The sequence below is a fragment of the Rhinatrema bivittatum genome, chromosome 14, assembly GCF_901001135.1.
Source record: "Rhinatrema bivittatum chromosome 14, aRhiBiv1.1, whole genome shotgun sequence".
NCBI classification, from domain to species: Eukaryota; Metazoa; Chordata; class Amphibia; order Gymnophiona; family Rhinatrematidae; genus Rhinatrema; species Rhinatrema bivittatum.
The window spans coordinates 16,596,264-16,622,981 of record NC_042628.1 but is presented as its reverse complement, the minus strand read 5'-3'; the positions used below and the strand labels follow the sequence as shown (position 1 = coordinate 16,622,981).

The window sequence follows — 26,718 nt, the reverse complement described above, 5'->3', positions numbered from 1 at the left end:
TGTTCTCTGCATTTTTGTGTTTTTTAAAATAGGTGGGTTAAAGTCTCAAGTTGCACGTCATAGTCTGAGCTACATCCAGGAAATCGGACACGGCTGGTTTGGAAAGGTAAAATTTCCTTCCTAAATCTAGTTTTGCCATTGTTTCCCTCCTCTTCCTCAATTAGATATTTCTTTTAAAATACTACTATTTTTTTTTCCAACAAAATAACAGGATAAAACCGTTTTTCCTGGATTTCTTCTGTCACTGATTACAAGTGCAGTTTTATGTTGTTCTTGCTAAGTTTTTCCATTTGGGAAAAAAAAGCAGATTGTAGTGCTTACATGAAGGACTCCTAAATAATTGGATGGATTTTACAACAGACAACATCAGTTTAAAAATATCACAGTGATTGCTTTTTATAGCAAATGGTTTGGGAGCCAACAAGTTGGATATAAAAGAATTTGTTGTACCAGAATGTGACAACTGTGGCAATTTCTTTCAGCAGCTTTGCTTTCTTAAAAATGTGTGGTGTGGTTTTTTTTTTGTTTTGTTTTGTTTTTGTTTTTTTTAAATGGAGGACAATTTTCAGACATTTACTTGTGTAAAATGCCTTGGCTGAAAATTGGATCGCCCCCTATTCTGCCTGATTAATTATATCCATGAGCTTCCACTGTGTATATACTTAGAACTGGGTTCTAGGGCAGAGATCATATCTGAAATTGTTACACTGTGTAAAAGTGCAGAGAAGGGCGACCAAAATAAGGGGCATGGAATGGTTTCCCTATGAGAAAAGGCTAAAGAGGTTAGGGCTGTTCAGTTTGGAGAAGAGTCTGAGGGGATGATATGATAAAGGTCTAAAAAATCATGAAAGGACTTGAACGGGTTAATGTAAATTTTTTATTTACTCAGATAATAGGATTAGGGGACACTCCATGAAGTTAGCAAGTAGGCATTTAAAACAAATTGAAGAAAATTCTTTTTCACTCAGCACATAGTTAAGCTCTGGAATTCATTGCCAGAGGATGTGGTTACGGCAGTTAATATAACTGGGTTTAAAAAAGGTTTGGATAAGTTCCTAGAGGAAAAATCCATAAACTGCTATTAATCAGTAAGGAATGCCTGAGATCTATTTAATGTTTAGGTACATGCTAGGTGCTTGTGACTTGGATTGGCCACTGTTGGAAACAGGATGAGGGGCTTGATGGACCCTTGGTCTAACCTAGTACGGCGTTTCTTATGTTTAGATTTCAGAAAATACAATCCAAGCTCTGAGAGAGAGAGACTGCTTTACAATTCTTATGGTTTCTTTTGGGAGTTTTATGATGACATACAATAGTTTGCAATGGATTACATTTTGATTAGAACTTGCTTTGATTTGTTGTTTAACACCTATAAATCATTTTTGATTCAAAAGTGCCTTAAATCACTTTATGCCAAATTAATTTCAACTTGCCTTTTCCAATGACTGCAGTCTAAATTCATAGCATAAGAGAGTAAGCTAGCTAGGCCTTAAATTTTGATGGGCAGGTGTGTGCAGGCATTTGGCAGTCTCTCCTTGAAGAGTCTCAGCTACATCCACAGCTTAGGCAGGAGACTGGTCCATGACTTCCATGTAGTCCAGAGACAGCAGATAGCTCTGAGAGACAGAGGTTGCAGATAACTCTCAACAATTAGGTCCTAATGGAGCCAGCTGAAACAGACAGGGACCTCAGAAAGTGTGCTGGCCAGGACCTTGGCAAGCAAGTATGGACAGGGACCTAAAAAAAAGTGTCAGACGAGGAGCCTGATCTTTTGTCTAAACTTTGAGGCCTTGTCAATTTCTTCACGTGAATGCCCAACAACCAAAAGTAGATCCGAAAGTCATTGGAAAATATTTATTGATGAATGGATTGTCCAGTTGGTGCTCGACTCTAGGCCTGAGTTTCACCCATACAGGGGCTGCTTCAGGGGCTACAGAATAAAAGCAGTCAAAGGAACAATTATTAAAACCAATACAAAACTCACAAATAAATACATATATAAAAACACATATAACATTAAAAATCCCACATCACACAAATTTTTAAAAAATATAATGTAAAACAAGAAAAGAATAATTAAAACAAAACAGACATTTATGAATATGAATTATAAATAAATTGAACAGACAAAAATTTGCAAGGTCGATTTAAAACAGAAACATATGAACAAGGACCATGGGTAACACCTTAGTATTATAATTAAATAACCTGTTCAAGCAAAAATTGTATTAATTATCAGTATGTATACTGAGCATCTGTGCCTATCAAGAGAGAGATGAAAGACGTAAAAAACTAAAACAGATAGAGGGGGGTCGGAGTGTAATTGAAAAAATTGTGTATTTTTACCTTAGTCTATTTTTTGCACATTAATTTTATAGTTTTATAATTCCCCCTTTTTTTTTAAACTGGTTTATTGTTTGAATGTCCATGGTTTCCCTTTATTTATTTGATTTCATTTTTTACAGTTCTTACTTCAAAGTATCTTTTATAAATCGGCAATTTATCAACCCTTTATACTCAAATTTTATACACTAATTATCATGAAGTTGCAAACCGATGTAATAAAAATATGCTGTTATATTATGTAACTAACATTAAACGATGTAAACCGTTCTGATGGAGAAACTGAATGACGGTAAACAAAACACGACAGATAAATAAATAAAAAGAACTGATCATAAATATAAATAGACAGTTTCTCACTGGTCTGGATTTCCATGACAACATTACCAATAACTAAGGTAAAAATACACAATTTTTTCAATTACATTCCGGTCTGGACTTGTGCGGCTGGGTAACTTGCTACTTAACCAGATATCTTTAAAATATATCTGGCTAAGTAGCGCTGTTGAACTCTTTAAAAATAAATAAGATAAAAATAAATACAAGGAGAAGCAGCCTAATCCCCCTCTCTCTCCCTCAAAAAGTCACACATGGCCCTGTCAGGCCGTGATTCCTACAACCTCGCAAACCTGTCATAAATCTGTAAAAGTACCTGTGTTTTATAGCTGGGTTTCTTATGCCACAGAAAATTGGCCTGCCCCCATCCACCCACAGTAATGAAATGTAGTGGCCTCCATTCCTCATGATCACCCCCCCCCCCCCTTACCGGATACCTTCAATTTCCCTGCCGAGAGCGAGGGATTCACTTCACTGCTCCTGGCACCTCCAATGCTGCTCTAATGGCTTTTGAATATTGACCTCTTTTACTCCCTCTCAGCTGCCTCCATAAATAGGTGCGGAATACACTGACATTTTTAGTGCTCATACTTTATGCTAATTAATTTTCAAAGAGAATCTATCTGGGTGGTTTTCCTTTTCAAAATTAGCTGTAAAAGTACGTGTACTTTGTCTAAACGGGCTATTGAAAATTGCTCCCACTTTATTGTGAAATATGGTTCATTAATATCAATTAAATGATTTGGAGCACAGTTAGGCACATTAATTACAAGAGTTTCCAAAAAAATCACTTGCCAGCTTACCCAGAGTGAGTGGATATTTGTGGCTGCTGCCCATTGCCCAGGAGCAGAATGGGCTCAGGAACCAGCAACAATCAGTCCTGATCTGGTCCCTGTTGGGAGTGGGTGTGTCTTTTTAAACCCTGATCCAGGCCTGGAAAGCAGCAACAGAGAAAAGAGGTAGAGGTGAGGGAGAATGGTGCAGTGAATAACTGAGAAAAGAGAGGTGAGAGGTGTGGAGGAGGAAAGAAGGGGGCTGTACCTTGGGTGGGGATCAAAGGTAGGGACGGTACTGGAGGAGGTGAGGGGGGGGGGTGGGGTGGATGGTGTACCCTTGCCATGTACTCCACTCATCCTCCAAACACATGGGGGGGGGGGGGGCAGGGAAATTGGTGAATGGATTTCTTTCCTGATCAGTAAATCCCAGAGGAATTTTTGAATCCCCGCTGAATCCTAGTTAATTACATTATAAAATTGGTATACATTTAACCTTTTCTGCAGCTGTATGGCTGCATGTTAGTTATTGGATAAAAAGGCTGCATTAGCTAATCAGATGGGCTGACATAGCCCTCTTTGTTTTTTTTAATCAATAAAGCACTTGATAGATGGCCAGATCAAGTTTTAAATGAGCCCCTGAGTATATCTTCCTTTTTTTTTTTTTTTGACAGGTTAATTTTGCTAAAATTTTTAGCTTTGTTTCCCAAAAAGCAGCACATTTAAAAAAAAATAAAAATTATCTAATCCATTCTTATATACATTTCCAGAAAAAAAGAGTGCCTCTGAGAAATTAGTCAAGACATCATCACGATGGCTGGAATAACTTTAAGGACCGAGGCTAGATTTATCACAGCTTTTGATTAAGTTCTGGCGCACAGTCCAGAAAACATCCTTTCCGCACCTGTTTGCACTGGCCTTGGTTTCTTCCATGTTTTTGTTTGTTGCTGTAATTCTGGTTTTAAAGGAACTATGAAACTTCCTGTTTAAGTGTGACTGAACCTATATAAAGCTGAATGAATCCATTGTTTTCACTTAGGTTCTGCTTGGGGAGGTCTACACGGATACCAGTGTAGCAAGAGCAATAGTACAGGAGTTAAAAGCAAGTGCCGGCACCAAAGAACAAGAACAGTTTTTAAAAAATGGAGAGCCATACTGGTAAGTTCAATCGAAATAAGCTGACTTGTTTAAAGATGGAATGGGTTTATACATTTTCAAAGCAGATTTCCTTCCTTCCTTCCTTATTGTAAGCAGTGAGGGAGTGGGGGGTCCCCCTGTTCTGGCAGTTTCTTCCGATTCTTTGGACTCCCAACTCGCTGGAACGCTGGTGCCAGGAGCTTCATTTGCTGTGACGCTTCTCAGCCAGGGTTCTAAAACCGTGGCTGACTGGGGTGCGCTCGCAGCCCGAATCTGGCCACTGGATGATGTACCTTTCCATGCTGCCGTGTTCTCATCTGGGCCCAAGCAGCAGGTTCGAGAACCGAACCCGGTTTTCTTCCCCTCAGCCACAGGGCTATTAGGCTGAAGGAAACAACTTCATAGTGTTAGTGCTCTTATGATGAATTTACAATATATTTAGTAGTGAAAGTTATGTACAAAAAAAATCAGCAGAAGTAATATTTTGTAAGATGTAAAAGTATTAGCTGCTGTAGTCTTTACATTGTGAGTCAGTGGATTTATTTTTAGCTCTACGTATTGTTTACCATTTAATATTGATCTATGTTTTGTGGTGCATGATATTGTGGTCATGTGCTATGTTTTGTTCTGTCATGCGCTGCTTAAGTTTATTTAAGTCATTTCCACTAGAGAAATGAAGCCCTTTTTTTATTCTTGTACATATTTCTAAGCATATTGTGGTGAGTTTTTAAAGTTCCTTGTTTAAACTTTATTTGTAGCATCCTTCAGCATCCAAATATCATACAATGTGTGGGGCAGTGTGTGGAATCCATCCCTTACCTTTTGGTGTTTGAATTTTGTGACTTGGTAAGTCTGAGGTTTCTACTTTTCAATGTTTACTGATTTATTATTTACCAATTGAATGATCTTACTGGTCAAGAACATTGTAGGACTGTACTTGTGCACTATGTATTTCATAGCTGAAGCTTTCCCAGCTTAATTTGGAAACATAATTCCAGCCATTTCCAGGAATACTCATAATAAATATAGGCAAGTGTCAATTTTTAGGTCAGGACGGTTATATCTGTTGTGCATGTTAACTTCATCTTTTTAATAGCAGTTTGTACATCTAGTTCCTTGAATGCTTTCTTGCGGAACATACACAGTAATTATACTGAAAGTAAATTCTAGCGTTCTGTTATGGTTACGACTTTTTGCAACTGAAGGCTTATGCCTGGCCTCTATCCTCCAGAGTCTATCAGGAATCCATAGTGTGAGCATGCGAAGCTCCAGTGGGCTTTGCAGGGACTTTTTGCTTCACTGAGGTTAAATTAAGACTTTTGTGTTTGTGCCAACCACTAAATTGATGGGAAAATATTTTTGAATTTAAATGGCTTGTTTTGGCAGTTCGAACATGTGCACTTTGTTCTGTTATACTCTTAAAGGTGAATTTTAAAAGCTCTACGTGCGCCAAAGCCGGGAGATATGGGCGTGTCTCGAGCCGGTGCTCTCTGCGTGGATTTTAAGAAGCGCCCAAGTATGCACGTATCCTCTGGTGTATGCACAGATTGAAAAGGCAAAAAAAAAAAAAAGGGGTGAGACATGGGCGGTCTGGGTCTATAACATGAAGTCTGCGTGTGCCGGGATCCCCTGTCCTGTAACTTTACTTTTGCTATGGATGGTGTGTAACTTTTAAAATAAAAAAAAAAAAAATCAGGGCTAGTCAGTGGGGTTTGAAGGTTTGGGACTAATAGGGTAAAAGGGGAGGCTATCTAGCTAGCAGGGTTAGAAAGTCCTGTCCTTTACCAGAACGGACTGGGCGTACGTGCCTGGCAAAATACCCCCGCATATGTACGCACGTACTGCCGATTTTATAACCTACATGTGTATGGTATAAAATGGTGGCATCTATTGGTGTGAGCTGGCATACATGTGCACCTGCACGGCTGCTTAACAGTTACCTTCCCCCTCTTTTCAACTTTATGGGGTTTTAGTTGTTTGGAGTCTGAGATTGCAAATTTCTAAAAATATATTGGGGTAGATTTTAAAAGCCCTGTGCACGTAAATCCTGCCGGATTTACACGGGCAGGGCACTTGCGCGCCTATTTTGCATAGGCTGCTGCACACGCAAAGCCCCGGGACGCGCGTAAGTACCAGGGCTTTGCTTGGGGGGCGTGTTGGGGGCGGCATGGCGTTCAGGGGTGTGTCCGGGTCGTGGTGGTGGTCCGTGGGCGGGGCCAGAGGCGTGGCAGAGGTCCGGGGGCGGGGCCGAGTGCTCCAGAGGCAGGCGTAACTCAACGGAATAAGGTAGGGGAGGGGGATTTAGTTAGGGCTGGGGGTGGGTTAGATAGGGGCAGGGAGGGAAAGGTGGGGGGGGGGGAACAAAAAAAAGTCCCCTCCGAGGCCGCAGGCAGGCTGCCGATTTTGTTCAGTCTTGCACGCGCCGACTCCAGATTTTTATTCGCGCCAGTTGCGCGAACAAAAGTATGCGCATGCGCGTACTTTTAAAAAATCTACCCCATTATGAATTTGTTTTCATGGACAGTATTACAATAATTATATAAGATCACATGAGAATTTTAATGTAGCAGTTTAATTTCATCGTCTTATCCTGTAGTCAAAATGAGGACATCACTGGTAAATACATATTGTGGCAAGTAGTTTTGGACATGTTCCTTACTTAGGCGAGACACAATTCTCGTTAGGTTTCTAGAGACCAACTGTAGTTGGTTGGCAGTTTTGGGCCCCCTCGCTGAGCCATCTGGTAAATGCAGTTGCATATGTAGATCATTTTACAGTATTGATGGTTTGAGTGTGCAATTTCAGGAGCACTAATTCCAGCTAAAGCTTGAATGCACTATACCAGTTGTGGGGGAGGTATTTTTTGGAAAAGTTCCAAAGTGTTTAATAGAGCACTTCATGCTGAAGTGTTTCTCATCACCAGCATTGCATGTTGACAACCGTTTAAGGTTATTACTAGGCAGTTAGCCGTCCAGTAAGAATTTCAGGTAATAAAAAAAAGATTTATAAGAAAACTAATCTATGGCAGCTTAAGGCTTTATAGGGCCTGACTGGTTAATCAGAACTAAGGCTGGTCTCATCTAATGTTACTTTTCAAGAGTTGCCCTCCTGTTTACAACAGGAAAAAGGCAGAACTAGTCGACAGTGTTGGCAGCTGGGGCTGTAAATGAAAGCCATGTATTGGGACCCTTACTGTTCAATATATTTATAAATGATCTGGAAAGAAATACGACGAGTGAGATAATCAAATTTGCAGATGACACAAAATTGTTCAGAGTAGTTAAATCACAAGCAGATTGTGATAAATTGCAGGAAGACCTTGTGAGACTGGAAAATTGGGCATCCAAATGGCAGATGAAATTTAATGTGGATAAGTGCAAGGTGATGCATATAGGGAAAAATAACCCATGCTATAATTACACGATGTTGGGTTCCATATTAGGTGCTACAACCCAAGAAAGAGATCTAGGTGTCATAGTGGATAACACATTGAAATCGTCGGTTCAGTGTGCTGCGGCAGTCAAAAAAGCAAACAGAATGTTGGGAATTATTAGAAAAGGAATGATGAATAAAACGGAAAATGTCATAATGCCTCTGTATCGCTCTATGGTGAGACCGCACCTTGAATACTGTGTACAATTCTGGTCGCCACATCTCAAAAAAGATATAATTGCGATGGAGAAGGTACAGAGAAGGGCTACCAAAATAAGGGGAATGGAACAACTCCCCTATGAGGAAAGACTAAAGAGGTTAGGACTTTTCAGCTTGGAGAAGAGACGACTGAGGGGGGATATGATAGAGGTGTTTAAAATCATGAGAGGTCTAGAACGGGTAGATGTGAATCGGTTATTTACTCTTTCAGATAGTAGAAAGACTAGGGGACACTCCATGAAGTTAGCATGGGGCACATTTAAAACTAATCGGAGAAAGTTCTTTTTTACTCAACGCACAATTAAACTCTGGAATTTGTTGCCAGAGAATGTGGTTCGTGCAGTAAGTATAGCTGTGTTTAAAAAAGGATTGGATAAGTTCTTGGAGGAGAAGTCCATTACCTGCTATTAAGTTCACTTAGAGAATAGCCACTGCCATTAGCAATGGTTACATGGAATAGACTTAGTTTTTGGGTACTTGCCAGGTTCTTATGGCCTGGATTGGCCACTGTTGGAAACAGGATGCTGGGCTTGATGGACCCTTGGTCTGACCCAGTATGGCATTTTCTTATGTTCTTATGTTCTTATGTTAGTATTCTGTATCTCTTTGAGCTACTCTATTTAACTTAAAAATAAGTTTTTTAGCTGCATTTGTAAGTTGTTATTGAGACAGTCCAGTGCTGCCCCATTAATAAACAATTGTGAAAATGTAAAGTTGGTGAAAAGAACATCTCATTAAAAAATAGTCTTCTAAAGAGAGGGTGCTTGCAAAAATCCAAGAGCTTAAAATGGTCACCATATGTTGCTAGAAATGCTGCAGGAACCTTATTCACAGCCCTACGGGAAGGGAGCTACAGACTTTGTGCAGCAGCTACACTTGATGATTGGCTCAGAGGTGCTCTGGAGGGGATCCATGATGACGTGCTGCTTAGCCAAAGGACTGCTGTGACACTGATTACTCTGCATTGAAGGAATTTAAAAATGGAGCAGGTGGGGGCTAGGGCTAGCTCCTAGGCCGTAACTTCAGTAGTTTCTGATTGAGCTGGAAGGCCAAAGAAATAGGCAGAGAGCACCGTTCCCCCCCTTTCTCTTCCCCAAAACATTTTATGGTGTCAGATCCCAGTCCTGGGTCCGATTAAACTGTAGGACCAAATGAGCAGAAGGAAATTGTCAGATCAAAATAAGTAATTTTTTGGGTTTTTTTAATAGTACAAATTATATAGATGCTTAATTTTATGTCAAAGGTAGGCAACTCCAGTCCTGGATTGCCACAAATAGGTCTGTTTTTCAGGATATTCACATTAATATGTATTAGGTATATTTGCTTGCATTGTCTCAGTAGTATGCAAATTTATCTCATGCATATTCATTATGGATGTCCTGAAAGCCAGGCCTGATTGTTGCATTTCAGGAACAAAGTTGCTGACCCCTGCTCTACATTATATCAAACATTTATTTGTTTGTGTTTTATTTAAACAAATAAATTGTACAAATATCTATATCATGTTTAAAACAAATAATTCCCCTTTCATTTAGTTACCTGCGATATCCATAATCCACATTCTCATAATTTATATAACTTCAATTTTCCATAAAGAAAATAAATGCATTAAATTCATCAACTCTCAGACATGCATAATTTTACCAGATGCAATATAGTTGACAGCATGATATACTTGTGAAACACTTTTCATCGGGTTGAATGTTGCTAACACATTTCTAGGAATTGTTTAACAATTACAATGCATATGCACCCATTTTGTTATTCAGTAAACTGTGATTTCTTATTTGCCGTTAAATATTTTCTTAAAGTAAAATGACTGCTCTCAATAGGAGCCTGAGTCTTGTACATATTCATGCAGCTTTTATGCTGTCAGTTGTGTTCTTGTACTGCGTTTGGTTCGGCCAGTGTAAATCTTATCACAAGCACACGAGAAAATACACAACATGAATGGACAGACAGTATTACTGTGGAACTGGATAGTTTTTCCTGAGACGGGTCCAGTCCATTGTGTGCCTAGGACAGATTGAATACAAAAGTTACATTTACCACAAGGGTTGTGTCCACTAATAGGGACTATTGAAGTGGCAATTTCCAAGGAAGAAAGAGTGTACAACTAAATCCCTAATGTTTCTGCCTCTTTTGTATGCAAACAAAGGGGGGGGTGACTTGAGTATAGAATGCAATGCTAACACTTCCCAATGTTTACAGATGATGTGAGCAATCATTCCTGCTAAATGTGAATGCTGAAGTACACACGCCAGAGGTGACTCTATCAAGTAAAAGCCAAGTGCGCTCTGCATGCATAGCTCTTTTTTTTATAAGCCTTTCTAATTATATGAAAAGGATAATCCTGTTCCAACAATCGTACACTCAGTTCCAGTTCCTGTGTTAGGAAGTCAGCTTCTTTGAACAGATGCGCTGTTATTTTCAAAATTTGTCCTATTGGCAAATTATTTTTTATACCACTCGGTGAAAACTAGAGTAGTGTAACAGATTATTCCTCTCGGATGGTTTTCAATATAAGGATGTTTCCAACTTATTTCCTTGTTTAGATATCCAGATGTCCAGAAAGATATTTTTTCAGTACCGCACCTCATAGTGAACTGTAGATTCAAATCTTGTGAATTGAGTCACATAATGAACCACTGAAGATGGTTCTCCGATACTCGTATCAGAAAAATATTGTCAATATATCTGTACCATGTCTTAATGTATTTAAAATGTTCAGTTGGATACAGAAAGCGCTCTTCAAATTGTGCCACTTACAGATTCGCGATACCTGGGGCCATTGTTGTACCCGTTGAGGTGCCGTGCTGCTGGGACCTGTTCATAATGTCATTGGCTATGAGATTAAAGGTGGTCATCTTAACTCTTTAAAAATGTAATTTCATATATTTCTTATGGGGAATATAGATAACATCTGGATTAGAGTCTTATTTGAATATTCACAGAGAATATGGAGTAAGGAGTGGATCGAAAATAAGTGGAAATATTGTCAGTCCATCACTATAATGCTACATATTGTCTTTTTGATAGTGATGCTGTAAATTTTTGTTGAAATAGTTTTCATAAATTGTACATAAATGGCACACTTTTATGGTTGGATACAGACTCCACAAACAGTTGGGTTTTCATGAAATCCACAATGAATATGCATGAAATAAATTTGCATATGTAGATTTTTCAGTGTATGCAAATAGATTTCATGCCTGCTCATTAAGGGTGTCCTGTAAAACTTGATGGGCAGTGTTCGGGAACTTCTGTACTAGAGAAGCTCATAAATTCTTATTCTCAGGATCAAAGAGACTTTTAAATACAAAACTAAGAATTTCTCTCTTCCCCCAATCACCTGATAGCTAAAAATGGGTCAAAAATTCATGATCACACCCATTTTCCAACTGTGGGCAATGTCTTGGTAATCATGGACCAAGATCATTAAAAATAAATAAAGATTCAGGAAAATTATGGTTAAAATTGCAGAACCCAATGCCAAGTATATTCCAAATTATTATTTTTTGGGGGGGGGGACTGGGGGATATTTATCTCTTGTTACAGAATTGACTAACCTTATATCTATCTAAGAAGAAGTTTAATTCACTCAGTCTCTAAATACTGATGCATAAAACACACACAGCTTCTGGGATTAGCAAGGAGGCGGAATTATTTCTTGGTAGACTAGGCAGACAGTAGAAGCAAAATTTTTAAAAAAACCTGGTTACTTTGTATCTGGAGTTAGTGTACTGTAGCTTTGTTACATTATAAAATGTGTTTTCTTTTTGGTTAACCCCTTTTAATTTGGATTGAAATAATCCTGTAGTAGTTTACATGGTATTTCTGGTACTGTTAATTTATATTACCTAATGGTGTAACTCTTACTGTCATAGCACTTTGCCTGGTTTAAAAATAGTGAGGTGGTATGCTTATTAACCTTTTATATATTCAATTGCCATGTGTAGCCAGTTTGTCAGCACAGCAAATCCTCTGCTGATAGAATGACAAATTGTTATGAAGAAAGAGAGCTATTATAGAAAAGGTGTTTACATTTGAATAATGTTGACTTCCTCCTACAGAATATCTTTATACAGAAATTAATTCTGCACACAGCTCCTTTTTGGCAAAAGAGGCTTCACATCAACACAAGCAGTTGTAGGAAGCTCTTTGCATTTTCTCTCATTGCAGGTTGGATCCCCGGCCATCTTGTTTGCAGTTTGCCATATGACTAGTTTCCTGTCCATCCCAAAAACTTATCTTAAAAACGGCACATTATCTTTCAGCAAAATAGGAGTACAGTCTTTTCTGACAGTATCATTCCCTACTCTACAGGCTAAAGCATATGGCTGCAGAACCTGCATACCAATGTGAAATTTATTTTTTATTAGGGCCATAATAGGACGTGTGGTAAGGACTGGACTATGTCAGGTACATAAACTAATATGGAAGGCATATTAGAATGAATGGGAACATCTGAAGCACGGCCAGCAAATGATATGCAAACAATAAGCCTGCATGTTGCCCATTACTTTTATCTCATTGTAACCCAGTAGATGACAGTAGAAAAAGACCTATTGCTCCATTCAGTCGTTCAGTTATCTGTATCCATACTGCCAAGGATTTAGCCAAGCTGTCACCCATAGACCATAGTGGCCTTTAGGATCTCACTCATTATCAAAAAACAGTTTTACATAGAAATGACGGCAGAAGAAGACCAAATGGCCCATCCAGTCTGTCCAGCAAGCTTCGCATTTTTTTTTTCATACTTATCTGTTTCTCTTGGCTCTTAGTAACCTTTTGGTTCTATTTCCCTTCCACCCCCACCATTAATGTAGAGAGCAGTGTTGGAACTGCATCTAAGTGAAATATCTAGCTTAATTAGTTAGGGGTAGTAACTGCCACAATAAGCAAGCTACACCCATGCTTATTTGTTTACCCAGACTATGTAATTCAGTCCTTGTTGGTTGTTGACTGTATATAGATCCACTTTTCTTCATTCCCCCTGCCGTTGAAGCAGAGAGCTATGCTGGATATGCATTGAAAGTGAAGTATCAGGCTTATTTGGTTTGGGGTAGTAACCGCCGTAACAAGCAAACTACTCCCCGCTTTTTTGTGAATGCAAATCCTTTTTTCCACATTTCCTCTCTTATCATTATCTTCCATTGTGTTTTACTATTCTGAATAGCTGAGCATACAAGATCCATTTTTAGTTTACACCTAGCACCCCTTCCCCTCACCTCCCATTTCCAACTACAAAGTCCCAAAATCACCAGTGCAAGCAAACATCCGTCATCTTAGGTGTCTCTGGCCTTTTTGGATGGTGGTCTGCCACCATCAATGCACTGCTTTGATCTTGTCAACATGAGGAGCCTATAGCCTGCCAGACAGACTTGGCATTGTAAGAAGCCTGCATTTTTACTAGAACTTTATCATTGTACTAGCAACCTGCTGGCAGGCTGTGCTGCCAGTTGATTCTTCTGCTATCGCTTCACTTTTTTTTCTGCTTATCTCATGGCTTCTTGAAGTCTGTTTGCTTTGTTTGCCTCTACCACCTACTCCAGGAGGGCATTCTGTGAAAGTGTTTCATGATATTACTCCTGAAGTGTTTTTTTTTTTTTTTGTTTTAAAAATCTTTTAAACTACTTTCCCAGCCTTTCACAAGACCAATTAAAGCGGTGCACAGCAATATAAAAAAGAATAAATAAAAACCATGTACCTCCCTCATGTTATGACCCCTTGTTCTAGAATTTCTTTTGCACTGAAAAAATGTTTCTTTTTTTGTGCAATATTGATTATTTTCAGGTATTTGACTGGCAGTATTTTGGCATTTCAGTGCCTAATCACTGTCTCTTTTGGCTGTTCTGTGAGGTTTGGAAGAATTACTGGATATGCAGTAGTAACTTGCTGCTGACTCATGGCCCTGCATGATGCTCAGAAAATTTGAGCTGTGCTATACCTATACGCCCATACTATTGTTGTGATAATTGCCTAAAGGAGAAGGGAGTACAGGCACCGTGACACAGCTGTATGGAGCCAGGAACATGCAGGAATGTTGGTGAGTAGTTGTGGGGGTTGAGGAGATGCTTGAGTGAGTAATAGGGGAAGGGGGTGTGAGTTTAAGTAGTGGGTGTTTTGGAAGGGGGTCTGAGAGAAGAGAGAAAGTAACAGGAACAGACATGATTGCCCGACTTAAATCTAAAAATACTTTGGTTTTCTAAGAAATTGGTGAAGGAAAGATTACATGTTTTTTATACTCTTTCTTTGTTTTATTTCACACTTCTAAAACATTTTACAACAATTTAGAAACTACAATGGAAGTAAAGTATAGCAAAATAAATACATTACATGGATAATAATCACAGTTAAGAAATACATCAAAAGGAAAATCACAATGAGGTAAATGAATACAATGAGTAAATCAAAAGATGGAAATCACAATGATGTGTAACACGAGAGAGGAAACACAGGGCAATATTTGGTATGCACAGGGCAATTTTAATTAAATCAAAGTTTGTAACCAATTCTGTCTAGCAGTGTTCTATGAACCAAGGTTGCTCAGAACAAGGAAACTCAAGTTATGGCTGTGGACCATGTTCTTAGGAATTTCCTGAAGACTAGGAGACATATTTATTATTTATTTAAAATCATTTATATGCTGCAATATATCTTAAAATTCAAAAGATTGTTTACAAAAACAATCATAAATACATCAAAACAATAAAGCAGACAAAAGTATTTAAACAATCATAAATAAAAACAAAACAGATAAAATCTACTTGGTACACCATAGAATGCTGTCATCATAAAATTCAGCCTTGGAAGGCTTTCTCAAATAAAGTTTTCAAGATCTTTTTAAAGGTTTTGAGCTAGTTGTTGGAACTGAAGTAAAATGAGTTTATTTACAGTGTTTGGCAGAGGGTATCAATGGATTGGGTCTATTTCTGGTGCTTGTGAGATATGGTTCCTTAGGTGGCCAGCACAACTAGGCAGTCTTGTGGCAGCAAACGCAAAAGGCAAGAAATGTACTTCACAGGATGAGAAGATAACTGAGAGAATTGAATGCAGCCATTGTGGGTCTTATGCGCCAAGACCAATATTTTAAACTTGGCATGATAGTGTCAGAAGCCATTGTAGAGGTTTTAAAATCCTAAACGATTTAAGAAAGATTTGAAAACATGGTGCTTTCAACAAGCCTAAGGATCCGAGACTTAAAATTCTATTGAAAGTTGGAATCCACATGTCTTCCTCTATTTTATCTATTTATTTTCTTAACTATTTTAATTCTATTTTAGCTTTTAGCTTTTTAGTTTATCTTGAAATATTTAATTACCCCTTATTTTATCTTTTTATTGTATTTTCTGCTTCTTACTGGTATTTTAGTTATATTGTAAACCGTAAAGATAGAACCATGTGTTCTGAATCACGGTATATAAGAATTGCATAAATAAATAAATTACTGTAATCCCTTCGAATTTGCTTGCATGTAACATTCCAACCATAACATTCTCTTTGAGTTGCCAGGTCCCAGTTGAGTTTTAGAATCCCAGTGTAGAGTGGATTACAGGAATCCAGGTGGAAAATCATGCAGGCCTAGATGACTGTGACAAAGATGGGGCTGTTGAAGAAGGGATGGCAGTGATGTATTTTAAAGAGAGCTAATTTAGCTATTGCTAGTACTTGAAGATTTGGTGGTGAACTTTAGTCTGTCAACAGCTTTAAAATGATTTACAAGTAACAGTTTCTAATTTAGGCCTAGATTCATCATTTTGCTATAAACTTCGTATGAACGACGCCCGAGATAAAAACAAAACAAAACAAAAAAAGGCACGCGGTTAGGGTAATTTTTGAGTTACCACAACGCACACTATTTTACCAGAACGCACGTTAAATTTATTGTACCAGCAATATTTTCCCTTCATAAGCTGCAAAGTGCCCAGACAGACATTTCCATGTTTTAGGCTGCTCCTGGGGAGAGAGAGAGAGAGAGACCCTTATAAGGCTCTCATATTAGTAAACTATTTATACCAATGTAGGAGGGTCAACTAGTAACTCGAAGTGAGCTTTTGGTGGTGGTCTAGGGTTTGTGGGCAGTTTTCTATGCACAATCAGAGGTATGAGGGCACATATTTATCGCAAATCCTGGTCGGGCATATCGCATAGCATAATGCCAGGAAAAAAGGTGTAGTTATTTCCGGTGTTAAAACATGCGATAGCATGCATAATGCTATCGTGAGCAATGTTAAACACCTCTCATTTTCATAAACTCTGCTCAAAACCCTCCCCTTTGACTAAAAATAACACATGCTTTATGACGTTCACGGGCGTTAGGGCCGTAACGCGATTTGATAAATGACCCTGTTAATTATTACTTGACATGAAGTAGCAGTTTATTTATTTATTTATTTTTAATTTTTATATACCGAGGTTCTTATAGAGACTACAAATCACTCCGGTTTACATATAACGATAAACTGCCCAACAGAGATAAGGGGCTTTACATAGAACAGTGGCACATATGGAACAATATAACTGGATGACAATTTAACATAATGATAATAAATAATATAGTATAGTTAACATTGTAATTAATAAAATTATGTAATATAATCTGTATAATTTAACTATTTAACTTGGATATAGTGACATATTAACCATGCCTTTCATCTTTATTTTATGAAAACTCAAGATAGACGATATTGTTTGGGTTATGAGGAATCGTGTGTTTCCTTCCATTGGGTCCAAAGAAAAATATGTAGAAGTATATACATATTTAGATCCCTAGGTCTTATCTCTTAGGGCTTCTGGTGCAGAACCCAGACCATTTCATATATGTGATATGTTTCATATATGTGATATATGTGATATGTCTGGTGCAGAACCCAGACCATTTCATATATGTGATATGTTAAGAAAATATATGTTAAGAAACGCTGTTTAATGTAACGCCTTTATTGCGACAGTTAATGTTCTATGTAAACCGACCTGATTCGATACTTGTATTGAGAATGTCGGTATATAAAAATCCGAAATAAATAAATAAATAAATAGTCCTCCTCTGAATTGCCTCCACCCTGTCTTAATTCTTCTGAAGGTATGGGCTCCAGAACTATACCCAGCATTCCAGGATCATCATTATATAACTTTGCCTGTTCTCAAGTACATTGAAGGGATAGGCATTCTCTTTTGTTAGCTATTTCAACTGATCTGGAAAATAGCTGATGAAGAGGCATTTGGCCCTAGTAGTTTTCAGATGAGTGCTGTTAATTATAGTATGTCAGCTAAGATAATGGGGGAACACAATAGATACGAGGCCTTTGGAACAAATATTTTGTTTGAAGTTCTCAGTTTTTGGAGCTGGTGAGCAAATTGGAGACTTGCACTTCCCACATCATTGATTTTTGGATGAAGAATTTAATGTGCATGTTATTTTTCTGCTTTCTCTTTCTTTGTTGCTGAATTTTCCCTATCTGTTTTTCATTTGTTCTTTTTGTTTTTGGTGGTTATGCATGTAAAGTTTTTTTTTATGCATATAAAATTTGATTTTTTTGCATGTAAGTACAAATAGACATATAAAGTAACAACTCACAAGCATAAAATTGTTTTATTCATGTAAAATGGCATTTATATGCTTAAACTTCTGAAAATAAGTAGAAGGGATGTGTATTTTGGAATGAATATGGGAAACCTTTTTTACTTGAATTGAAAACAAATGAAAATTTTTCCTGTGCACATTGCTATTCTGCTGGGCCATACAGTCTTTTTCTGCTGTTATGTTTCTATGTAACCTTCCATTAACCATGTTTATTGTGAAAGTGTTAATATTTTTCATGTGTTAGAGTGTTTGGTATAGTTCAGTGGTATGTTTGCCTCTTTTTTTCAGTGTGCCTGTCTATTTTTATCAGCACAGACTTGCATTAGATGTGAATTTAAAAGCTACAATACATCACTCTTCATAGATTTTCTTTGCCTTTTAAGAGAAAAGACAGTATCTAGAAAGGGTTAAAAAAGTGATATAGATATATGGTTTCTTTTCTGGTTGTCATACCTTTTTTTTTTTTCTTTTAATTGGATCAAAATAAGACTATCTAAAGACAATGATTTGAATGAGCTTTTGACAGCAGACAGATAATGTAAGATATGGCCTATGTGGGTCTATAACAGGCGGAAAAAACGCCGAGATACGCCATGTCGTCGTTATAAAGGAGCCCTTGATAAAGGATGTGCATAGAGTCCGAAACACAGTACTGTGTCGGGCAGAGAGACTGCAATTGGCTAACAGCATGATAAATTTGGGCATGGAAACCATAAGTGGCTAAACCAAAAACTCACAAGGAGCAAACAACGATCCTAATTATGAAACAATCAATCACAAACAAAAGGGATCGGCTTCTACTAACGCTACATCTAAGTCTTTCACCATCCTCCAGAATATAGAATTTTAAGATGAAAAGAGATATAGAATTATATCGGGTCGCAAATGATAGATAAGACCGGACGGCTTGGTAGCACCAAGCACGTTGTCAAAAGGCTTGCTGATGCGATCCCGTTTTCATCTTAAAATTCTATTTCTCACAGGACAAGCAGGATGGTTGTCCTCACAAATGGGTGACATCGAGGATGGAGCCCACCACGGAAAACTTCTGTCAAAGTTTAAACAGAACTTTGACTGGCCCCTACTGGGCATGCCCAGCAAGGCACTGACCCTGCAGCCAGCAGGGGTCTCCCTTCAGTCTTCTTTTTTCCGCGCAGCAGTTGCCACGCGGTGAAAGGAGCTCTCTAACCACGTTCCTGACAGGAATTTGGAAATTAATTTCCTAAGAAAATTTGCCCCTCAGGGGTCTCCCTTCGACAAATTTTTAGTCATCTTACGGAACCCGGTAAGTTTTTTGCCTTTTTCCATCGACTACCGTCGAATTTGGCCCTTGAGGCCTGTTGGCACTTACCGATCCCCAGCCTAAATTTTGGCTTCAGGCCATGGCAACGGGGTTCCGCCGTTGTCCGGATTGTACCCGGACTATGTCCATCACAGACCCCCACAGGGTTTTGTGATGTGTTTGGGTAGTGAGCATGATGTCCTGACTTGCACCACATGTGCCTTAATGACACCCAAGGGTCGCAAAGCCAGGATGGAGAAAATGGGGCTCCTCTTCCATGCACCCACCCCAACGCCATCGATAGCATCGACGTCATCGGAACCGGCACCGTCGAAGTTGTACCATCATCGTCAACCCTCCGGTGACCGTCCGCCATCGATCGCTTCTCGGCCGTCGACTCCCGTCCCTTCCCCGGATGGGCGAGGGGATCGGAAGGAAAAGCACCGCTATCGACTGCACAAATCTCGGCCTGTCGAGGATCCACAGCCATCGACCTCTGCTCAAGCCGAGCCACCGACAAAGAAGCCGCGAACAGACCGGACACCCTCCACGTCTCGTTCGCAGGCATCGAGGAAACCCTCACCCTCCCGGGGTGCGGGGGCCGTGATCCCACCGGTTACGGTGGTCCCTCCGGCCCTGCCTCAGCCTCCCTCTCCCGTCGAGCCGGGTATGGTTACCCCTGGTCTCCGGGCAGAACTGGACCGGCTGGTCCAGGAGGCCATCGAGAAAGCGATGAAGAAATTGCAACCTCCATCGGCACCGTCTCCGGCACCGGTTCCAGTGCCGCCCCCGGCACCGACACCGGCACCGGCTTCGCCACCGAGGAGGGAACCGACCACCGAGCCGTTGATACAAGCGCTAGCACCGCTACTGAGCCGCATGGAGGCGCTCATGACGGCCCTTCCATCGGTGATTCCAGTGCCTTCGACAACACCACCGTCTCCGACTGGATTTTCATCGGCAGGAGAAACACCGTTCCGGATTCCTCCTTCCGGGGTGGTTCCATCGGTGCCTTCTGGTATATCTCCACCGATATATCCTTTGGTTCCATCCATTCCACGCCAAGCACCGATTCCATCGACAGCACCGAAGCCATCGATGCCATTTCTGGTTCCACCTACGGCACCGATTCCACCTCGGTTTCCATCGATGCCTTTAGAGCCTCAGCCAGGTCCATCAGGGTTACAAACCCCACTTGATCCCTACGATACCTGGGGTGATGATGATGATACATCTTCTGACACGGATTTGCCTTCGCCTCCATCTCCTACAGAGAGTAGAAAAAGATCTCCTCCTGAGGATCTCTCTTTCATTAATTTTGTGAAAGAGATGTCAGAAGTTGTACCTTTTCAACTACAATCTGAAGCTGATGACAGACACCAGATGATGGAACTCCTTCAATTTCTGGATGCTCCAAAAATCATCGCTTCCATCCCTATACACCAGGTGTTTTTGGATCTGCTCAAGAAAAACTGGGAATCTCCTTCATCAGTGTCCCCAGTTAACAAAAAAGCTGACTCCACCTACCTTGTCCAGTCAGCACCAGGTTTCCAAAAACCTCAACTGGATCATCGCTCTGTTGTGGTTGAGTCCGCGCAGAAGAAGGCCAAGCGTCTTAAGCCACACTCTACTACCCCGCCTACCAGGGACAACAAGTTCCTAGATAGTGTTGGACGGAAAGTCTATCATGGAGCTATGTTGATTTCACGCATAGCTTCATATCAACTTTATATGACTCAGTACAACAGAGCCATCCTTAAGCAGATGCAAGACTATGCTGACACGTTACCAGACCAATACCAACCGCAGCTTCAAGCCCTTCTTCACAAGGGATTTGAGGCAGGGAAGCACGAGATTAGGACTGCCTACGACATATTCGATGCTTCCACAAAAGTTTCAGCCACAGCCATCTCAGCCAGACGTTGGGCTTGGTTAAAATCATCCAACCTTCGCCCAGAGGTTCAGGATCGTCTTGCTGATTTACCCTGCTTAGGCGATAATTTGTTTGGAGAGCAAATTCAGCAGATTGTGGCGGAGTTGAAGGATCACCACGAGACGTTGAAACAACTTTCGTCTAACATCCTGCTGTCCTGTGAGAACACCTGTTACATCAGGTAAGCAACATTTGCTATCTCTTTTCATCTTAAAATTCTATATTCTGGAGGATGGTGAAAGACTTAGATGTAGCGTTAGTAGAAGCCGATCCCTTTTGTTTGTGATTGAACCAGAAGTGGCTGACAGCTTCATGTGAAATAATACATGAACAACTTTCCAGATAAGTTACTATTTAATTCATGAACTGTAATGAAAAGGAAAATCGATGATTATTTTAACTTCACGGATGAAGTATTCACGGAGCCCACTAAAAAATATTTTTAAAAAGTTTTGTTCATATTCTGGACTGACCGATGATTAAATGTAAGGCAGAGTGAGAAAAAAAGCTGCACAGCATTACACAATGATGCCTATTATGATGGTCAATTTGTAAGCGTCAATATATTGATCTGATGATTGGGAAATTAGTGGTTGGTTTTTGAGCACTATGTGGGTCTATAACAGGTCTTCCTACTTGCAAACAAAACTGTTTTCTTTAGGACTAGCATGATTTCTAAAACTCTGAATTTACCCAAAGCTTAACAAAAATGTGTTATAAGATACTGTTCATGTGTGTATGTGAATGATTTCTGTAATTTTTGGCAAGCTCTGCATCTCTTCCTCTTTTTTTTTTTTTTTTTTCCTGGTGGTTTGTTTAAAAGCCTCTTGAAAAAGAGTGATCCGGTCCTAGTGTGAATCTTGATATTCTTGGGGCAGTGACCATTCTCACACACAGAGGGGATTGAATTAGCACAAATCAGCATTATTTACATTTATAGCCTGTACACCACCAAGCTGGTCCATGTGAGATTACAGCAGCAATAATGTCACTTATTAAAACAAATTATTTTGTATAAAATGTAACTGTTAATATGCAATAATATCTTACCAAACATTACCTGTAATAGCTGAACTGGAAAAGTGACAGAAACGAGTGACTAAAATGATATAGGGGAGCCATTTCATTCCTTTTAAGGAAAGGATAAAGAGGTTAGGGCTGTTCAGCTTGGAGAAGAAATGGCTGAGGTGGGATATGATAGAGGTTTATAAATCCATGAGTAGAATAGAATGGTTAAATATGAATTGGTTATTTACTCTTTCAAAAAATACAAAACTAGGGTATACTCCATAAAGTTAGCAGATAGTACATTTAAAACAAATTGGAGAAAATTCTTTCACTCAACTCACAGTTAAGCTCTGGAATTCATTGCTGGAGGATGTGGTAAAGGCAGCTAGCATAGCTGGGATTAAAAAAGATTTGGACAAGTTATTGGAGGAGAAGTCCATAAACTGTTAAGCAGATAGACTTGGGAAAAGCTACTACTTATTGTTAGCATGGGATCTATTTACTGTTTGGGATCCTGCCAGGTACTTGTGACCTGGATTGACCACTGTTGGAAGCAGGATACTGTGCTTGATGGACCCTTGGTCTGACCCAGAATGGCATATCTTATAGTCTCATTTTTATAAACTTATTGCTTGAAGGTTCTTTTTAAAAGATGAGTAACTGAAATGACTAGAGATGAATTGGAGTCAATTTTTTGACTGAGTGAAGTGAAACAAATTCTGAGGACCATTTTCCGTGATAGAATTTTTTTTTTTAAAGTAAGAACCTGAGTGTTTGTGTTCCTGAAGAGAGAGCCCTCACAAATATAAGGGTGAGAGAGCAGAATGGCAATTTGTCCTGGAAAAGTAAAAATTAGAAGGAAGCTAGTGCAAATTAATTTGAATGGAAAATATTAAAAAATATATATATTTCACTTTGGGAAGGTAAACTGCTAAGAAAAATGAAAAACTGAAATAGTTTTATTCAGAAGTAACAATGAACAGGAGGTGGACCTCCTTCAACCGAATGGAGGCTCTGGAACCAAGTGGAGGGGATGGGAGAGGGTAATCTAAGGAAATATTTCTTTACAGAGAGGGGTTGGTGGAGGGGGTGGAGACGAGGGCAGAATCAGACTTCAAGAAAGCTGGGGGAAGCACAGGGGATCTCTGAAGGAGTGTTGGGGATTGCAGAGCTGAGCATTTGGTGTGGTTGGGAAGACTAGATAGGCCGAATGGTCTTTTTCTGGCATTGTGTTTCTCTGTTTTCATGGGGTTAAATTGTTATTAACATCGCTGGGCATTGTTTAACAGCTGCAACTCATGTTTACCCATCTTGTTCTCTAGTAAACTGATTTCACATTTGACCCAGAATATTTTTTAAAGCAAACTTGATTGTTGTCAGTCTTAGATGGAGGCTTAGTAACGTTCCTAATATCTTATGCTACAATGGTGTCATGTAAATACCTACCGGATTCCATTTGTTGCAATGTATTTGCAAGTGTTCAAGTAGATTTTACATGGTTTGGACCGTGTATACCAGGTGTACCAACTTTCCCATTGACACAGAAAATAGCACAAGACATTTCTTCCATCATCATTCCTCCCCCTCCCCTCTGAGGTGAAAGAAAAGCTTTCATTAATCATACCAAAGAAATAGTTATGTAAAGAAAGGTAAACTTGATTTGGAAACGGAACAGTGAGAGGTTCCTGCTGATGTAAGTGTTGAAATAATAGCTACTATCCCTATGCTGCATGTATGATCCAAGTAGCATGTTCCAACTTGCTGCAAAGTCCATCACGTCGTCAGACATTCCTCCCTTTGATAGACTGAGGGTCTCTGGAATGGATAAAGTAATGTTATGTCACCGTCGTCATTCAGTGAGTTATGGTAACAGTATATCAAGACTTAGTTGCATTCAGTTTCCTCTTAACTCTCTGCAGTTTGAAAATTTCAGCTATGTGAAAGAGCCAAATTGAAGAGTCATACTGGGGCTTCCAAGCTTTGCATTGAAAAATGGTGGGGTGCAGTATGAATAGTATCCTGGCTTTTTCCCGTATTTTCTAACAGTTTCTGATAACATTTTGCTAGGGTTTGGAGTCATGCAGTGTGAGAACCATGCTTATATTAGGTCCCCAATAAGCTTTTGGTGAGAGAGAAAATGTAGGCTGTCTCTCCTTCTGTAAAAGGTCACACTGGGATTGTATATGGACTGTATACCAGTAAAAAATCTCATCTAATTTACTAAACAATTCAAAAGACAGAGCTGCAATTTGATCACAACTAACTTTTAAAAAGGGAAAATGTTTTTTGTTCTCATTAGACAAGTCCGTGATGGATGCATATCAATCAACTTTGTTCATCTCACATTCACAAAAGGATTCACCATGCCAAGTATTTCAGATTCATGGAAAATTTGAGTTTGAGTGCCACTCCTGAACTTATTCAGATGGATATCCAATATAAGCACCTCATTACTCTGTAGCAGAGCACCATTAACAGCAACACATACTTTAGCATGTAATATAGTGCCTTAGATTGGGGCACTTTACAATAAAATATATACAGGGACAAATGAGTCCCTGCACTAAAAAGCTCACAATATGTGGGTACCTGAGGCAAAGGATTTTAAAGTGACTTGTCCAAGGTCACCGTGAGTGGCAGAAGCAACATATGAAACAGCATCTTCTAGTTCCTGTCCATTAGCCTAAGCACTAGGACGCCTACTGTTTCCCACTGTCAGGTCTATCTTGAAAGTGTTACATGCCTTGTACAGTCAGCTTTGTATGACAATGAGTAACCCTTTCTTGGTGCATTTTAAAGAAACGGCTGCATCTGAAAACGACTAGGATGACTTGCAAGTCAGAAGTTGCTGTTTTACTGGGAGGACAATTGCATAGGCAAATAATTTACCTATGTAAACTGCCCTCCCTCACGGTGGCTAAAAGTCTGCACGTTGTTCCCCAGCAGGCATGCTTTTAGCTGCATTTAGAGGTGGCATTCCTGGGGGCGTATTTTGAGTGTGATCAGGAGATAATGAGCATAGATTGCATGCATTTTCAAGTCTATGCGTGTTACTTTCCATAGAAAATAAAAACAGGTGCAGAGGTCTGTGGGTACTGTGTACCTATGGCAGATGTGAGAGGGAAGGTACACGTGCATGCTTTCTCCTTGGAACTTGATGCAAAGTCTATGCCCCAAAGCAGACAGTCTGAAAACTGCTCCTTCCCACCCTCCAGAAGATCTGACTTCCCTGAGCAACATCAGAAGATTAGCTGCATGCTGCCACCTAGTGTTCAACAGTCAGAGGCCAGCAAGGTGAGAATTTGCAAGGCAAATTGCTGTGCCAGATGTATTTTGATTAACTGTAAACTGCAGCAGCTGTTAGAAATGTAGGATTTGTTTGTGTCAGGGTTTTTATGCATTCCAGAGTAAAGTTCTTAGAGCTCAAATTAACAGTTGCATTGAGGAGTTCCTCTCATAACTTAATATTAACTTGTGTATGAAGATATGGATCCATGCTGAAGAAAATGTTTCCAAACTTTTATTGTATAATTTAAAAAATCTTTCTTGTTTATGGATGTGTTAGATCTTGATACACAAACAAAATGATTTAGCCTTTGAAACACCATTAATGGACTATCATACTAAGCAGTGAAGGCCAGTGATAGGTAGTGCTTAGTTAGCTCTAGATAAAACACCTACAAATGGTATTACAAACTTAGGCTCTGTTAACATAGTTTTTTCTGTACCCACAGTGGCTTTAAACAGTCATAAGAGCATCCCTTTTAATACTTAAGAACATAAGAAACTGCCATGCTGGGTCAGACCAAGGGTCCATCAAGCCCAGCATCCTGTTTCCAACAGAGGCCAAACCAGGCCACAAGAACCTGGCAATTATCCAAACACTAAGCAGATCCCATGCTTCTGATGCCAGTAATAGCAGTGGCTATTCTCTAAGACATCTTGATTAATAGCAGTTAATGGACTTCTTCTCCATGAACTTATATAAACCTTTTTTGAACCCAGCTACACTAACTGCACTAACCACATCCCCTGGCAACAAATTCCAGAGCTTAATTGTACGTCGAGTAAGAGAGAATTTTCTCTGATTAGTTTTAAATGTGCTACTTGCTAACTTCATGGAATACCTCCTTCTATTATCTGAAAGAGTAAATAACTGATTCACATTTACCCCTTCTAGACCTCTCATGATTTTAAAGACCTCTGTCATATCCCCCCTCAACCATCTCTTCTCCAAGCTGAACAGCCCTAACCTTTTTAGTCTTTCCTCATAGGGGAGCTGTTCCATCCCCTTTATCATTTTGGTTGCCCTTCTCTGTACCTTCTCCATCGCAACTATATCTTTTTTTAGATGCCGTGACCAGAATTGTACACAGTACTCAAGGTGTGGTCTCACCATGGAGCAATACAGAGCCATTGACATTTCTCTTCCTAATAATTCCTAACATTGTTTGCTTTTTTGATTGCTGCAGCACACTGAGCTGACAATTTCAATGTATTATCCACTATGATGCCTAGATCTTTTTCCTGGATGGTAACTCCTAATATGGAACCTAACATTGTGTAACTACAGCATAGATTATTTTCCCCTATATGCATCACCTAGCACTTGTCCACATTAAACTTCGTCTGTCATTTGGATGCCCAATCTTCCAGTCTCGCAAATTTC

The 26,718-nt window shown here is 39.5% G+C and overlaps 1 protein-coding gene across 1 annotated transcript in view; it reads left to right on the top strand.

Moving 5' to 3' along the window:
• LMTK2 (lemur tyrosine kinase 2) overlaps positions 1 to 26,718 on the top strand; it is a 95,152-nt gene that overhangs the window by 25,203 nt on the left and 43,231 nt on the right. Inside the window, exons 4-6 of the mRNA XM_029576435.1 lie at positions 33 to 106; positions 4,492 to 4,610; positions 5,348 to 5,435. Coding sequence (XP_029432295.1) covers positions 33 to 106; positions 4,492 to 4,610; positions 5,348 to 5,435 — 281 coding nt within the window. The remainder of the gene's footprint in view (positions 1 to 32; positions 107 to 4,491; positions 4,611 to 5,347; positions 5,436 to 26,718) is intronic.